Source organism: Passer domesticus, chromosome 3, assembly GCF_036417665.1.
Source record: "Passer domesticus isolate bPasDom1 chromosome 3, bPasDom1.hap1, whole genome shotgun sequence".
In the NCBI taxonomy this organism is placed as follows: domain Eukaryota; kingdom Metazoa; phylum Chordata; class Aves; order Passeriformes; family Passeridae; genus Passer; species Passer domesticus.
This window is the reverse complement of record NC_087476.1, coordinates 58662034-58678153: the sequence shown is the minus strand read 5'-3', so window position 1 is coordinate 58678153 and position 16120 is coordinate 58662034. Positions and strand designations below refer to the sequence as shown.

The 16120-nt window shown below is 38.0% G+C and overlaps 1 protein-coding gene across 24 annotated transcripts in view; it reads left to right on the top strand.

Annotated features, from left to right (window-relative positions):
- The window catches only part of SYNE1 (spectrin repeat containing nuclear envelope protein 1), a 291288-nt gene that overhangs the window by 196552 nt on the left and 78616 nt on the right, over positions 1 to 16120 (top strand). For 19 of the 24 annotated variants that reach the window (XM_064413327.1, XM_064413326.1, XM_064413343.1 and 16 more), the window contains 6 exons: positions 15 to 155; positions 4615 to 4782; positions 5526 to 5687; positions 6819 to 7013; positions 10975 to 11148; positions 12943 to 13134. In XM_064413327.1, the coding sequence (XP_064269397.1) occupies positions 15 to 155; positions 4615 to 4782; positions 5526 to 5687; positions 6819 to 7013; positions 10975 to 11148; positions 12943 to 13134 (1032 nt within the window). The remainder of the gene's footprint in view (positions 1 to 14; positions 156 to 4614; positions 4783 to 5525; positions 5688 to 6818; positions 7014 to 10974; positions 11149 to 12942; positions 13135 to 16120) is intronic. The other 5 variants (XM_064413340.1, XM_064413335.1, XM_064413339.1 and 2 more) reach the window with 3 other exon arrangements.

The following is a 16120-nucleotide window of genomic DNA, read 5'->3' as shown; positions in this document are numbered from 1 at the left end:
TTTTCCTGTGGCAGATGACTGCTGGTCGCTGTCACACGCTGCTCTCCCCTGTCACTGAGGAGTCTGGGGAGGAGGGAACCAACAGTGAGATTTCTTCTCCACCTGCCTGTCGCTCTCCCTCACCTGTGGCTAATACAGATGCTTCTGTTAACCAGGTACCTCTCTCTTGGCATTCATTCAGCTTTTATCTCAGACATACATGGTTCCATTCCACAGGTGGTTTTATTTAATCCTCTGAAATAATGTTCAGCTGTAGCTCCAAGGAACTGAGGCTTAACCTCTTACCAAACTTAACCTTCAGGTTCTGCTTCACAATGGATACAGGTATTGACTTCTGGGTTGAAATTGTATAAATCCAGTGTTACAGCTATTCATTATTTTTTAAAATAAATTTCAAGTGACAGTTGCAATGTCACCAGTGTTTTCTACTTATAACATAATTTTTATTTTCTCAGTAGTACTCAATGGAATCTTGCATCCTGAGAAAAAATGCCTTTTTGTACTCCCCATAATGAAACACTGCATTATGTCCATATCCATCTATCTTACTGTACCATTGCCATTGTGGCACTGAAATCACCGCCTGGTATCTTCTACTTAATGTCATTTCAGTTATTAACTTTCATGTGGGTTTTTTTTTTTCATGTATTGCTAATTTCCATGGCAGTCTGGTTTAAGTGCCAGTGAGGCAGATCAGTGAATAACAGGTATTAGATTTTAAATCAAAACTGAGGGCTCTTGCACTTCTTGTAGGAGCAAGTATGTATCAGTATTGATTAAAATATAAATATTGAGCCAGAACATTGAGCACTGTGCACATAAAGTCATACATAAAATTTTATTCTTTAGAAGTTTAGAAATGAGCCTTAAAACCTGTCACCACCTCACTGAATTCATCATGTTCTGGATTTTGTGGTTGGTTTTGCATTTGTGACTGCTTCCAAAATTGACCACTGCAGATTTGAAGGTTAGAAAGTGTTGTGTTCCGCTGCTGAATAGAATTAGACAAGTTTGAGCATGATGCTCATTGATTCCTTCTGCTAATTTCAGAAATGCATATGGTGCTATAGAAGTTGCTAAATACAATACATAAGAAAAATATTATTGTAAGATAGTAAAAGTAACAAAATCATCAATGGCATACTAAAAATGTTGTATAATGCGTAAGAAGGATTTTTCTAGTTTTCTATCATTTTAGATAATCAGAACGTTCCCTGTGAAGTTGACATACAGTAGAAAGACATCTCTATATTTCAACATAGAAGTCTTATGACACCATTGATTAATAAAGGAGTTAAAGGACCAAAAGCAGCTTGCTTCCTGGTCAACAAAGCTAATGTCAGTTCTTTACTTTTCTCTGAAAATGTAAAACAAGTCAAACAGCTGCAGTCACTTGGACAATAAGGAAAACAGAGTGAACATGCTGTTGCACCATGAGCTGAGACCAAAATACAAGTTTTAGATTAAGCAATTTACTAGGGCAAAATTGAAAAATATTATGTCCTTCATTTAACAGAAGATTTTTGAGATAAAGTTGATGCTGTTATAAGAATCCTAAAAACTTAGAGCTGAAGTTTTCTTCAGTGTGGTTAATGTTGAAATGAACTGCGTGTATTGAACAACAGCGGAAGAACGTTCCAAAATGCAGTGGTTTACTTACAAAATTCTTAGGTTCACACTTACATGAGATTAAGACTAAAGAAGCTATGAAACTGCCAGTGCTGGTCATGATGAATGCCCAGGGAGACTTCGGGAGAGAAGGTTGGTTAAAAAACAATATCCTAGATGTTAGTGAACTAGTAGCTCAAATGTAAGTTATAAACCTTTTGTATTTTTACAGCAAATCAGCAAAATAAATTTGGAAATATTTTGTTTTAATAAGTAGCCAAAGTTCAGAACTAATTTCTTACAGGTAGATCACCTGCAAACTACCAGAAAAAAATGTGAGCATGAACTCTAGAAAATGAAGAATAACATGAGTTTAGTCTTTGGAAAAATTGTAAAACTCTTCTGAAGAGGCAATTGGGGAAGGAAAGGTTATGTTTTAAGACTACTTTTTAATTCATCCTGAATAACTCTCTGTAGTGTTTCATCAGTTTCCTAGCATCTCTTAATAGTGAAACATAGCTGGTCTGAATTCAGACATCTACACACTTTATTTACATTTCTGACAAGTAATGAAAATATAAAACAAGTGACTACTGCTTATTAGTGAAATAATGAGGATATGTATTGAAATAGATTAAAACAAGACCAGAAATACAAGAAAGTGACAATTCTAGCACTACCATAAGTTAAAAAATGGATTTTTTATGAACTCCTCCAAAAACAGCAGGGTGGGGGGAACTATAAAGGCAATAATGTTCGAAACATTATAAAATATTATGCTAACAGTCCTGAAATGCAGATATTTTTGATGTTTAGCAAAGTCAGACACTTTGTCTGTGCTGCAGTACTGAATGAGAATCCTTTGAGGTTAAATCTTCTTGCACTTACCCAGAGATGTAATTGATTAAAATTTGACACGCTTTTTAAAACTTGGTTTCCTGATACACAATGCAGAGCAGTTGAACTGGAAAAGCTGAAGTGTTGGCAGGATGCCCTGTAGGCCACAGCTGATCCTGTGATTTTAGTCTTATCCAGTGGGTCACTGTTAAATGCTTTTCTATCTCCTTGTACACAGCCTACTTAAGGATTCTTTCTCTTTCCCTTATGAATACTCATCTAGGTTACACCAGCCCTTCTTACATATACAAAATCAAAACACACCCTTTGCCACTGCATCTAAAAACAAAGCTTGACTATTGTTCATTGGCTACTTTTCATAAGAACAGCCATGGGATATTAGGGCCTTTATAGAGGCTGCAGAATCTTTTACTTGCATGAACGTCTGGATTCCTGCTGTCCTGATGTGAAAGCTCGGCCAAAGAGAAGCTGCCATGTTGTGTACTCCAGAAAGCAGCTGGAAAGATGGGGAAAAGGATTGCTTTTCCCTCTCTGTGAAAACAAGCCCTTTATTCTGAAAACCATATTAAGAGGTCACAGAAGCATTGGTCTTGAGAGGGGACTGACAAAGGGCTGGAGAGTAGCTGCAGGCAAGGCAAAATGAGAAGTTGCCTCCACTGGTGCAGTTTTTCACTATTACTTGGAAAGATCACTTCCGGTCAGAGTGAAAAATTCTGAAATTGCAGTCCTGAGTGCTGTGCTAAGCTGTTACCTATTCCATGCTGGCTCCTGGACATTATAACAATGTCATAATTTAATTTTTTAAGTTTCCCATTTATTGTCTTTGAAGAAGTACCTAATCATACACTTTTGGTCAGTTTTATGGGAGTGATCTGGTTTCTGTGCCCTTCCAGAGCTTGTCTGATTTTGTTCACATATGGTATTAGATGACACATTTGCATTCTGTTCCAAATTAGGATCCTTCTTACACTTTGAGCTCCAGTACCCCAGAATTAGTCTTGTTTAGTACCTAACTTGTATACATATATACAGAACCACAGAATGGTTGGGGTTGAAGGGACCTCCAGAGATCATCTGGCCCAACACCCTTTGTCAAACTGGACCATGTACAGCAGGTTGTCCAGGGCTGTATTCAGGTTGATTTTGAGTGTTTCTAAGGGTGGACACCCTGCAACTTCCCTGGGAAGCCTGTCCCAGTGCTCGGTCACCCTAACAGTAAAAAAGCATTTCCTTGTATTCAGAGAGAATCTCCTGTTCTTCAGTTTGTGCCTATGGCCTCCGTTCCTGTCAGTGAGCACCACTGAGTCTTCTTTGCACCCTCCCTTGAGGCAACATTTTTCACCTCCCAAATAATGCAGTGCTAACTGTCATACATGATTTCAGTTTTAAATAATCCTTGTCATCAAGTCTGCTTTCCTGACCTAAGTATAGGTACTGTACTTGTTTCCTTAATTCTGCAATTTCCGTAGATGTTTTCAGTTGTCATCTGCAACAGTTGAAGAAATCTCCATACACTAAGTATAGAATTTCTGGTGAGAAATAATTCCGCTTGGAATTTTCATTGGTGGTTTGAACATTTTCCCATTTCCTTAGCAATTTTGGTCCCTTTTCTGAATATCTTTTATAAGTTAGTTGAGGCTCCCTGTTTGTTTGAAAGCTTACAATAAGCTGATGCTTCATACTCTTTCTTGCCTCATTTACCAGTCCTTCAGTATATTCCTTTTAGGTTCTTCTGCTGCTCTCTCTGTGATAGTGTTATTAGGTTGGTATTTGCCACCTACAGTACCATAACCCGCTGTCTTTTGTGATGGGTTTTCCCCCGTGTGTAGTTGTAATGGTGCTGGAACAACACTCCCATTTATAGCACTTCCCTTCCCAGCCTTTCTGTGATTGTCCACAGTTGCCTTCTGCACCTCTAGCTAATATGAACATGAAAAAAATGCATCCAAAATCCTGATCATAGTGAAGGTCCAAAACATGCTCAGTCTGCTACTATTAAATATTGATTTACCTTGTTACTGAGAGGTTTCCTGGTGGTTTTGGCTTTGTGGGCATTATTTTAATGGACATATGCAGTGGGGCAGTATTGGAGGATAGCATGCAGTATCTTTCTTTTTGAAAGTGCAATAATGTACTTCGTGCTTGTAGGACATTGCTTATTACCAAGCCTTATCTGCTGAACAGTTGCAGACAGAAGCTGCTAAAATTCAACCCAGCACCTCAGCCACCCAGGAGTTTTACGAACCAGGCTTAGAATCATCTGCTAGTGCCAAATTGGATGATTTGCAGCGTTCTTGGGAAACACTGAAAAATGTGGTAAGTTTGCATTTGGAGGCTTCAAAATAGTTGGCTAGCTTGTAGGGAATAAAATTCAAATAGCTGGCTCATATAGTCTTCCCTGCAGTTTTTGGTTTTCAAATGGTAACTTTAATTGTTAGTTGGGATATATTATTTTTATTCTTTGTTTGAAAGACTGTGCAAGATGGACCTCCATTAGTAAAAATAAGAGTCATTAAAGCTGATAATTGGCTTCAGAAATATTGACTGTTGACAGACTGTATTCCATGATCTAGTAGGGATATCCAATCATGTTGGATGAGTAGGCAAAGAAGGCCCAGAATCCAAATACTGAATCAACACATTTCTGTATAGTTTTGCAGCATAATTTTTCAGTGATTTATGAAAATGGTCAGAGTCTTGATCACATACTATAAGTTTTAATTCCTTTCAGAGACACAGTAACTGTTACAGGGTATTAGGAACTATGTGTTTAGCAAATAGTGCACATCCATGTTTGAGTGCATTAAATCTGAAATAATATATGAGAACGTGCATAGGTTTTCCCTTCTTTATTAATGTCTTTTTGTTTTACACAGCAGAACCTAGAATTTTACTGATGAAATTTTAAGTAAATAAATATTTTTAATATGGATATTTTGCTTTGTAATTTATACTCTTGAAAACTTGTTGCAAGTGGGTTTTTTTGCTTTAGTGTCTTAAGCCTAGGGACATATGAAGCAGACTAAATAGCAGAATTTATACCTTCCATTCTTCTTTAGATCAGTGAAAAGCAGCGCACTCTCTATGAAGCTCTTGAGCGTCAACAGAAGTATCAGGACACACTCCAGTCTATATCCACAAAAATGGAGACTACTGAAATGAAACTAAATGAGAGTCTGGAACCAGCCAAAAGTCCAGAGAGCCAGATGGCTGAACATCAGGTAAAATCTTGTATATGAGGAGGATGGGGAGAGTGCACATTGCCTGCATATCTTTTGTTCTGTTTTTTAGACAGTAACCTTCTTCATGGCTGGATACCTCAAACATATGCATTTGTTGCTTGAACCTTCTTTGCTAACTGTATTTCTTGCCTTTCTGGGCTTTCTGCTGTTCTAAAGGTGGTGTGATGGGGATTCTGCTAGTAAGGAGCCTTTTTGGAAGAAATAGAATAGATCATAAGAGTTTGTCCAATTGAATCAGCAAAAGTTTTTGTCCAAAATTGTGTCCAATGACAGCTATACATACTGTTCTTCAGCATCATTGCTGAAGAATATTTATAATGTTGCCAAATTTCCTAAGATCATAACCAATACTGATGCACTGTATATTGATCAAAATAAATTGTTCACCTTGTAAAGCAAAACAAACCAAAAGCACACAAAAATTCCCTCACAAGGGAAGTCTCAAGAAATAATGATCTGAATAACAAGAGAATACTTTATTAAGTAACGCATCTGACATAGGTCTGAGTTGTAATCACCTAAACCTTCTATCTGGTCTGCCCAGATTCAGAGATGTATTCCATGGTGTAAAATAAGTTCCTACTCTTATTCTTGTCCTATGAACCAGTTTTCAATATAACTATAAAAGAATGGTACCATGGAATAAATCTCTGAATATTTACATGTATTGCTGGATGTTCTTCATCCAGTTAGAAAGTTTTAGGCTGGAAGGTGAAACATGCCCCTATTTTTCTCTCACAAGCACACACTCACTTACTTGTTCATTATCTTTACTGTGAATACTAGAATGCCCTACAGATAATTCATTGGAAGAATAAATTTCCAATTTCCAAAATAATTCCTTGTGATATTTTTGAACTTCAAGATATGTAATTAAATCCATATTTAAGTAGCCAGATACATGATCCTAACTCAAGCTTCTAAAAGCAGACTCAGTCTTTATGGAATGCTGTCTCTACCATACTGGTAGTGATGGTCTGCTCTACTCTCTGTTCCTGGTGCTCTTCGAGATAGTTGTCTTGAATTTTATATTTAGTCTATGTCTCCTGAAATACTTCCTTCTCACTGGTAAGTGAAGCAAATGCATTCTTAGCTCTCATTTCTTAATAGGCTTTGATGGATGAGATATTAATGTTGCAAGAAGAAATCAGTGAGCTTCAGACATCACTGGCCCAGGAGCTTGTTTCAGAACCACTGGATGCAGAAGGTGCTGATCAAATGGCATTGCAGTCCACCCTCACGGTCTTGGCAGAGCGAATGGCCACAATTCGAATGAAGGCATCAGGGAAACGACAGCTATTAGAGGTACAAGAAAAAACATCACCAATGTTTTTAGTCACCATTAGAAAAAAAAAGGAATTTTCAGTTCTGCTTATTTCTCATAATTCCTTGCAGTAATAAATAACCATTCTTTTTTTAGTGAGACCCTCATCTTCTTGCTAAGTGATTAGCAGCCAGAAAGAATTGGAGCACACAGATATTATATATGTTCCAAGATTCTTTTGGCTGTATATAGCCATATGGAGATATATATACACACACACATATATATATGTATATGTATATTTGTATGTGCGTGTGCAGATATTAAAAGTCACATTGTCTACAATATGCTTTTGAGGAATCATCTCTCCAAGCTGCTAGACAAGAGAAGAGGGAAAACTTAAAACAAGAAACAGCTCCTCTTCCAAATCTCTGCCTTGTCTATACTCATCTTCCCAGTGATTTCCACCCAAACTTTTTTTCATGGAAGATGCCCCCTTTTATTTCTTTGCGTACCAACTTTACCAAAAATCCTTTAATACTAAGGGGATTTTTACAAGCTCTTTACAAATAGAAATGTTCCTACTTATATTATACAGGATCATGCAATCATGCTAAAAATGGTTACAGGTTGGCTACTTTGAACACTGCAGGGCAACTTTATTTCTGTACTGTTAAGAACTGCAGCAGTGCATTCAGAAACACAGCAGCTACTGCCTTCATATTTTCCATCATCAATTGATTCAGAGAAGCAGAGTGAAAATTGGCTGTGTGGATCTAAGGTGTGGTGCTTAGCGACCAGCTGAGTTCAAACCAAGACACTGGATTACAGGAGAGCCTCAGGGTGCTTCAGCTGCTTTAGTTCTGTCCAGTCAGCTAGGACAGTGAACGTCATTAGAAAATATATTTTTTAGTTTTAAAATAACAAAGTTGCACTAAGCTTTTCCTTCCCATAAGAAAAAATAGCTTTTAATTAAAAATTAAAGGTTGGAAGTAGAATAGGGGATCTTGCTGTTTATAGCTTGCACCCCATAGAGGATCTTAACAAACATCTTGGTAGCAGTTAGGAAATGCTAACTAATAATTTCAAGATAAATCATGAGTTATATATTGCACTTAACTGTGGTTAGGATACTTTAACACTATACCACAAGTATTCCCTAATAATCGTGGCTAGGAAACATATATGATATGTGGACAACATTCGGTAATTTAACCTGTGTACTTTATAGCTCTGATTTCACAGATAAAACCTTCCAGAATACCCCAGGTAAGTAAATGTAGAAACAAAGATAAGAGACGTGATAAAAATATTTTTCTGGTGAGGGTGAGGACTGGTAATATTGTTCTTTCTGTGGACCTAATTCAAGCAACTAGCATTTGAGAACTGTTCAGGTCTGGATTATTTAAGATATCTAACAACTATAATTATTCTTTAAATTGTTCTAACAGCAATTTTTAACTTGTTTTTTTAATTGAAATTGAGCATGCAGAAAAGCTGTGCAAACACTTCTCTGTGTGATGAAGTTGCCCAGAACATTTGAGTCTGAATTTCCTTACAAAGTGTTGACCCTGCCAGCAGCCAAACATCTACCCTCATTCCTCTCTACTGAGATGGGTTAAAAATAGAAGGCAGACAAAAAGACTCATGGATCAAGATAAAGACCGCTTAAACAGAGTAAGGAGAAGCTGTGCATGCAAGCAGGGAATGAGGAACATATTCACTACTACCCAATCAGCAGGCAGATGTTTAGCTACTTTCCTGGAAAGCTCAGCCTGTGTTTCTTGGGAAGACAAACACCATAACCACCAATGCCCCTCCCTCCCTTTCCCTGGGCTTTTATTGATGAGCATGATCTCATCTGGTGTGCAGTATCCCTTTGGTCAGTTCAGATTGACTGTCCTGGCTATCTCTTCTCCCAGCCTATTGCTCACCCCCAGCCTATTGGCCTTTGTGAGGGGCAGATAGAAAGCCTTTATGCTGTGCTCAGCAGTAGCCATAATATTGCTGTGTTATCAGCTCAGATTTAACCACAGCTGCAAAGCAGTGTACAGGCTGCAATGGAGTTAACTCCATCCCAGCCAGATCAAATACAATCTTTTTCCCTTGTTCCATAATATTTGCACCATGCTTAGGTTTCAGATTATCTGATACAGCTAAGTGTCTTCTGGTCATCCTATTTGTTTTCCTATCCATGAAATCCCCTCTATTCTCTCCAGAGCTCAGTGTCTCTCATGTATTGGGGAGCACAGAACTAGACACACTACTCCAGGTGTGGACTCACCAATGTTAAGTAGAGGGCCAAGATCACCTCCCTCATCCTGGTGAGAGCACTCCTAAAGCAGCTCCAGACACCACTGGCCTTATTTTGCACATTGTTGGGTCATGTTCAGCCTGGAGTCCACCAGGACCCCCCTTGTTCTCTTCTGCCAAGCTGCCTCCCATCTGCTTAGCCTCCAGTCTGTACTTGGTGCATGGGGTTGCTCCCCTGCAGTACAAGGCTTCACACTTTCCTTTCTTCCTGTCAGCTCCTCTTTATAGCCTTTCAGGGTCCATCTAGATGGCAGAATAGCCCTCTGTCTAGTATCACTGGCCAGGGGCTGTGTACAAATCACAAACACGTCGGGACTGCTAGGAACGTGCCTTGACCTATTTTATTTTCCAGCATCAGTCTCATTACATGGTTATGACAATGGGAAGATGCCATCAGCTCACATCCCAGGCAGCAGACCAAGAACTTAATGTTACAACTTACTTTAAAAGTTTTTTGACCATTCACAAAAAGCAAAGGCGTATTGACAGTAGTTCCATCCAACCACTATAAGTACACGTACCTTCAGTTAAAACAATGCTTGCTTATTTCAAATACAATACCTGCTTGTAAGCCTTAAAACACAATGCACAGAGCTCTATTATTAAGCTTAGAACTTCCTGATATCTCACCAGATATACTTTTCTGCAGTTTAGGGAGTTATTCTAGCCACGTGTTAATGCACAGACCATTGTTATATTTGTCCTTACTTTTCTACTTCTTACATAATTTTTCTGCTGACCTGTCTTATGGCTGCTGCTTAGCTCTAATCACAGTTCTGCTGTGTATGAGGCCTGCCTTTTGTAGCTTTCTCAAAAACCTTTAATTTTATGGATTCCCACACCTATCAGCCACTCCTCCCATTCTGTGTCATTAGCAAATTTGTTGAGGCTCATTACTGGCCACTCACTAGACTTTGTGCCACTGATCACTGTACCCTGGTCACAGCTGTTCAGCCAGTTTTCAGATTCATATGGGACAATTAAAGGGTGAGCAAGATTTTGCTGATCACTCCCTGTCTTTCCAATGAGCTGATGGATGGACCCGGGGCGTCTGTGTTGCTGTGATATCAGCAGCCACTGAAGCTTAAATGTCCTTCCACACCCCATGGCTTAGGGATCCTCTGAGAGGCCAGAGAAGGTAGACAGCTCTTCAGGCTGCTGTTTTCCCACGTGACTGTACCAAGGCCCCACCCGTGCTTGGTTTTGTCCTTGAAGTACCCCTCTTGTGCCTCTTATGAGAGACAGTAAAGCTGACTAACAGCCTGCTGCCAAAAAAGGCAAAGTTGCTTTCCTTTCCCTGCAATGCATTCTCAGCTGTGTGTATGCCTTTTCTTCAAGTGCATCTTTCTCCCTAAGCAAACAGTCCTGTACTAATTGAGCAAACTGAATCAATGTGTGGGGAAACCGGAGAGCAGCAAAAGGGGGCAGAAAAGACCTCACCTTTAGAAAGTTGTAATAGCGGAGTTCTACTGAAGAAAGTAGAAATAAAGTGGCTGAACTGAAACAGAATTTCAGTCATCAGAAAAACACACTCATCAGTTGAAAGAAATAATGTTTTGTAAAAGATGGGTCTTAATATATCTTAGAAATCCTGCATAGATTTTGTGCAAAATAGAGAGGAACAACTTTTTAGTAGTGACTGTTATGGTTTATTTCTCCTAAAAAGTAAAATATAATTTGTACCTCTAGGAAAAACTGAATGAGCAGCTCGAAGAGCAGCGGCAGGAGCAGGCCCTTCAGAGGTACCGTTGTGAAGCTGATGAGCTTGACCACTGGCTGCTCAGTACCCGAGCATCGCTGGACACCGCTCTGCTTCCTGCAGAAGAACCTATGGACATGGAAGCACAGCTGGTAGACTGTCAGGTAAAATATTAAGACAGTTATTGAGTTGAATGAGCCAGCATATTTGTGGAGAAGCTCTTTAGCATCTTCTATATGCTCAGTAAGCTTCCTCAAAGGTTTGTGAAACCAAATATAGCCTGTTCTTAATTTCTCATTAGAGATTGCAAACAGTGCTTTAGAAAGCCCACGTGAACATAGCAGCAGGAAAACAAAATGTCCTGACTGCAGAATGATTTGAAGTTCCACATCTTTCAGATGTAATTTTGTTTACCTTTAAAGGCATTTTATTTGCTTCTCTTACTGTTTTTGCTCCCTTCAAGCTGAAATTGTTGAACAGCTCACTTGACAGGTATGAAAACACCTGCAGTGTACTTTCCTACACATCCTTTTCCAGCTGAAGAACATACTGGCACTAGCCATCATGCCTGGGATAGTGCTGTGTTTTCTTCAAGAACAATCCTTACATGCATGCAAAAATAAAGGATAATCATCAGTATTTTCTGGTTTTATGGCTTGAAGATTAATCAACTCAGAGTGCCAAAACAACTGAGGAAAGACATGTTGCTGCAATAAGAACTTTTGCAAATACTTTTATTAACAAGACTTAGATCATTCATAAAATCCAGGTTCTCAAATTATTGGGAGTTTTCTATTTTAAATGATGGTTTTGAATTATATGATCATTATAATTAAAATTACAAAAGAGACAAGAGACAGATGGGCAAAAGATCCCTTTTCTTATTAAAGAATGATGATCTCAATTATTTTAGGCTAAATGAGAGTTAAGTTTCATGCAAGTCAGAAGAATTTTCACTGACAATGCTTCATCACTGGAATTTTCAGTCTGCTTAGTCTCAAAAGTTCTTTCATCACCTGTCCTTGAGAGCCCTTTGTTGTATGTAGATAAACACTATGAACTTTAACCAAGCAGTATTTTTTTTTAATACAGTCTGTAGAAAACTCGAACAGAAAAGTTTACTTTGTGGAAAAGTTCATACTGCTTTTCTCTTGCTGCTTCTTAAAATCTTAATGCAGTAAGTTTTATATATTTTTCCACTTTTTAGAGACTCTGGCAATCTTATTCTGCACATGTTCCTTCAGCAGAAATATTTCTAAATTCATACTTGACTGTTAGTGTGGAAACAAAAGCATTTGATGTCAGGCTAGGTTTTTGAGCAAGACTTGTTTGAGCATTGAATCTGGGAGATCAAAATATGCACAATGTCTCTAATGCATGAATGGTTAATGGAATGTCAGGGAAGTAGCTTTTGAGAACAAACATGCCAGAGATTTGTCACTTTAAGTCTCTCCTTAGACTAAAGAGGATTATACAGAAATCCTTAAGTCCATCATGCACCAATCAGAAAGAGCAAATAGTGCCAAGAGAAGCTTATCAACACAGCCAGAGCAACACATAGGAGGAGGTAGGAAGCACTTGACTACGTGTAAATGAAAGAAGAAGAAAGAAGTAGCTCTGGCTGCGTGCTTCATTTCTGGTCATCCATGGATGTCAGTCTCGCTTCTTAGGCTTTACCTTTAATATGCAAATAAAGAACATCTCCTCTACAACAAATTATTTGTTTCAAGTAACTTTTTAATTTCCTATTTTGAAAAGGGTTGCAAACTGAAATGGCAAATACAAACATTTGCAAGCATATTCTAAAGAACTCTGGATGGGACTAGAAGGCAAAGCAATGATAATCTGACTTTCTCTTAGTTTGGACACGGGTGAGGTAGGCCACAGGTCGTCTTGCCTGAAAACGTCACAAGTGCTGGAAAATGTATGAATTTGGGTCTTTGTTTTTGCTGCTGCAGAACATGCTGGTTGAAATAGAACAGAAGGTGGTAGCTTTGTCAGAGCTGTCTGTGCACAATGAGAACTTACTTATGGAAGGGAAGGCTCACACCAAGGACGAGGCAGAGCAGCTGGCTGTGAAGCTCAGGACACTGAAGGGCAGCCTTCTGGAGCTGCAGAGGGTGCTCCACGACAAACAGATCAACATTCGGGTGAGTGGCTCCTTCCAGCAGTTCTCATGGTGGGCAGGAGTTTGGGGATTTCATAGCAACTTTATGCAACTGGGAAAAAGAGTGAAAGTGTTGCACTGATTCAGCTTGACTTATTAATCTTTAGTCAGTAAATGGAATTATAGCTCCAAAATAAAGAACTGTCTAGAAAGCTTTAGTTGATAATTTTCAAGTTAACATTGCTTTTTGGTAAAACTATCCTAACCTCAGTATCTTCCCTGAAAGGACAATAATAATATAGATAGATTATTAGCTTGGTCTGGATACAGTCTATTCCTGTTTCCAGTCTGTTTAGATTGTGTATGGTCTGGGGCAGGATTACTCTCCTCAGCCAAAGAATGATCCTAAATATTTGCTTTTTCATGGTGTGCACAACATAGTGAACAGATAACATAAGGGAACATTTTTATTTATGGCGAATACTTGGTGGCATCGTTATATCAAATACAACATTATATAAGCAAAAATTCATTTAACCTCAGTCTTGCCCTAGGTTCCTATTTCTAGCAGCTTTGGTCTTCTCATTGCCACTAATTCATTGTATTTAACAGTTGCTTTTGGTCATTCTTTAGGTCAAACTAGCATGTGGAGAACCGAATACATACAAGAAACCCAACCATGTAATGTGACTGACTGGTTTTGAATTTGCTTACCCTGCTGTGACTCCCACCCCCCCCTTTTCTTTTACTTCTTTTCTTGGCTTTGCTGTGCAAATTAAACATGATAAGCTTCAAAGATTTCTGGCTTGTAATGCAGATTAAAGTCTACTGAGAGGTTAGCTTGAAAAGTCACTTGATGTTCTAAGAACTATTTTTAGTCCAAAGCAATTGCATAGCTTTTAAAACTTCACATAATTTCAGAAAAATAGAGAAATAAAAAAGAAAGGAGACCCCCCCTAGGTATTAGTTCCTATTGCCTCTAAGATGAAGTGACTTTAATGTTATTCTTTGCTTATTAAATCTCATGACTAGGCAAATGAAAAGTTATCAACACCATGTGGGCACATAATACTTTGTTCTCATATATTACCTGTGAAGTGAAAAGGCATCACACAGTTTGCTAAATTTTAAAATATTTTAAAATGCAGTGGTGTGATTTAGTTTACTTAAACTCTTAAAATAGATTTTTGGATGATCTTCTAAAATCTAAAATAACAACAAAATATTTTCTGGATGTAGAATATGAATCATTTGAGATGGTGCATGAACGCAAGACTCAAGTTTCTTTATGAATTTCAAGTCTTTGTTTGACTGCTTTTACAGATCATGTAAGAAAACAGGCAGTATGACATCTTCTAATCTTCACTGAGCAATTTTTTTCAAATGAGAAGTTCTGTAATGTCATTTTCCAAACACTGTGGACTAAGGCCAAGAGCATCAGATGCCCCAAATTCTGTCCAATGCCAGTATTAAGCTTGAGAAACATTACAAGCTAACAGCACTGTTGTTCATGCATGTAAAAACCCCAGATTTTTACATGTCTCCAGATATTCTGATAACCTTGTAATAGACCAGCCTTCTCCCAAAAGAAGGAACCTCCCAAGTAGCCCTGGAAGACTTTTATAAAGACTGAGCTATATTTTCCTTAAAGCATATTTCAGCCTGTTTATTATCCCTGTGCACAAGGCTCTTTAGGAGTCAGTATGAGATACTCTGACTTTCTTGGGACAATTTCAGTTTTCTTCTAATTTTAGTTAATGAATGTCACTAGTGATACAGAAAAGGTGACTTGGACACCAACTTCTTTATTCATAAAAAAAAGTAGTGAAACTAACCAGAAGCATGTTGGAACAGGAGTGTTCTGGACTATACTGTCTCCAAAGGCAGCACTTTGAAACACACAAAGTATTGTGTCTGATACTGTTTATTCCCTGGTTTAGAGGCAATGAAACACAGACTCCTTAGAAAACAAAGTAGTAGAACAGATTCTGCAGTAAAAAACCCTCAACAAAACAGATAGTGTTTCTTTACTTTTTATTGAAAAGGGTGTGTGGGGGAGGAATGACTCCAGTTTCACAAGATAAAGTATGCCTCATATAATTTTGTATAATTCTGAAATCCTTTGAAAGATCTATTTCATCACAATCTTCTTCAGGGATTTTCCATTTATTTGTGTGCTAGACTGGACAGTAGCTGGGAAAGACAGGTTCAAGCTTTTGTTTTCCTGGCTGTTTAAAGAAAATATAATACAGTTCCTTCAGACAGAATTCAATTGAAAATGCAACTGTAACGGCAAATGTAAGGTTTTTTCCAAACTTACATTTTGTAATTTGACAATGATAAAATCTGGTTCACAAATACTTCTCATCTAAAAAGTATGTACAGTATCATATTTGAAAAACCTCCTTGCATCAACAAATACCACAATCCCTTTTACACTCCTTGCTATTGCAGGAACCATGAGACTCTTAATTGTATGTCTTAAATAACTCCAAAACTGTATCTTCTCAGTCCTCTTCCCAGAGAAAGAGATCCAAAATGTAACTGAAATCAACCAGCCCACTGAAATGCAAGGAAGAACTAGATACTGTTCTCTAAAGAAATTTAGAAGTTGAATAACTATGGTACCTAGAGTAAATAAAATTAAGAAGATTTTTCCCCCCCCCAGAATTTACAGAAACATTATATGTTTCCTAATTTGTAATAGAAAAGCTATAATTCCAGATCTTCTTTACTTCTCACTATTTTCTTTGCCCAGTCAGACATTCTGTAGTAACATTGTTCACATTCCAACTACATCAGCTTGTCTAGAAACTTGTTCCTACAAAGTAAAGTACCAGAGTTTGCCTGCAAACGGGAACCTTAGTAAAACAAAGTTATTTCATAAAGCAAGGGCTAATGGTTCTTTCCAGCATCAGTTACTTGTTTGTTTTGCACATCTTAACAGTTTATATCCTTTAACACTGATCAGTCCTTTCAACTTCAGTACACTCATCATTCCCCAAAATTAAAATCTTACACCTAACTTT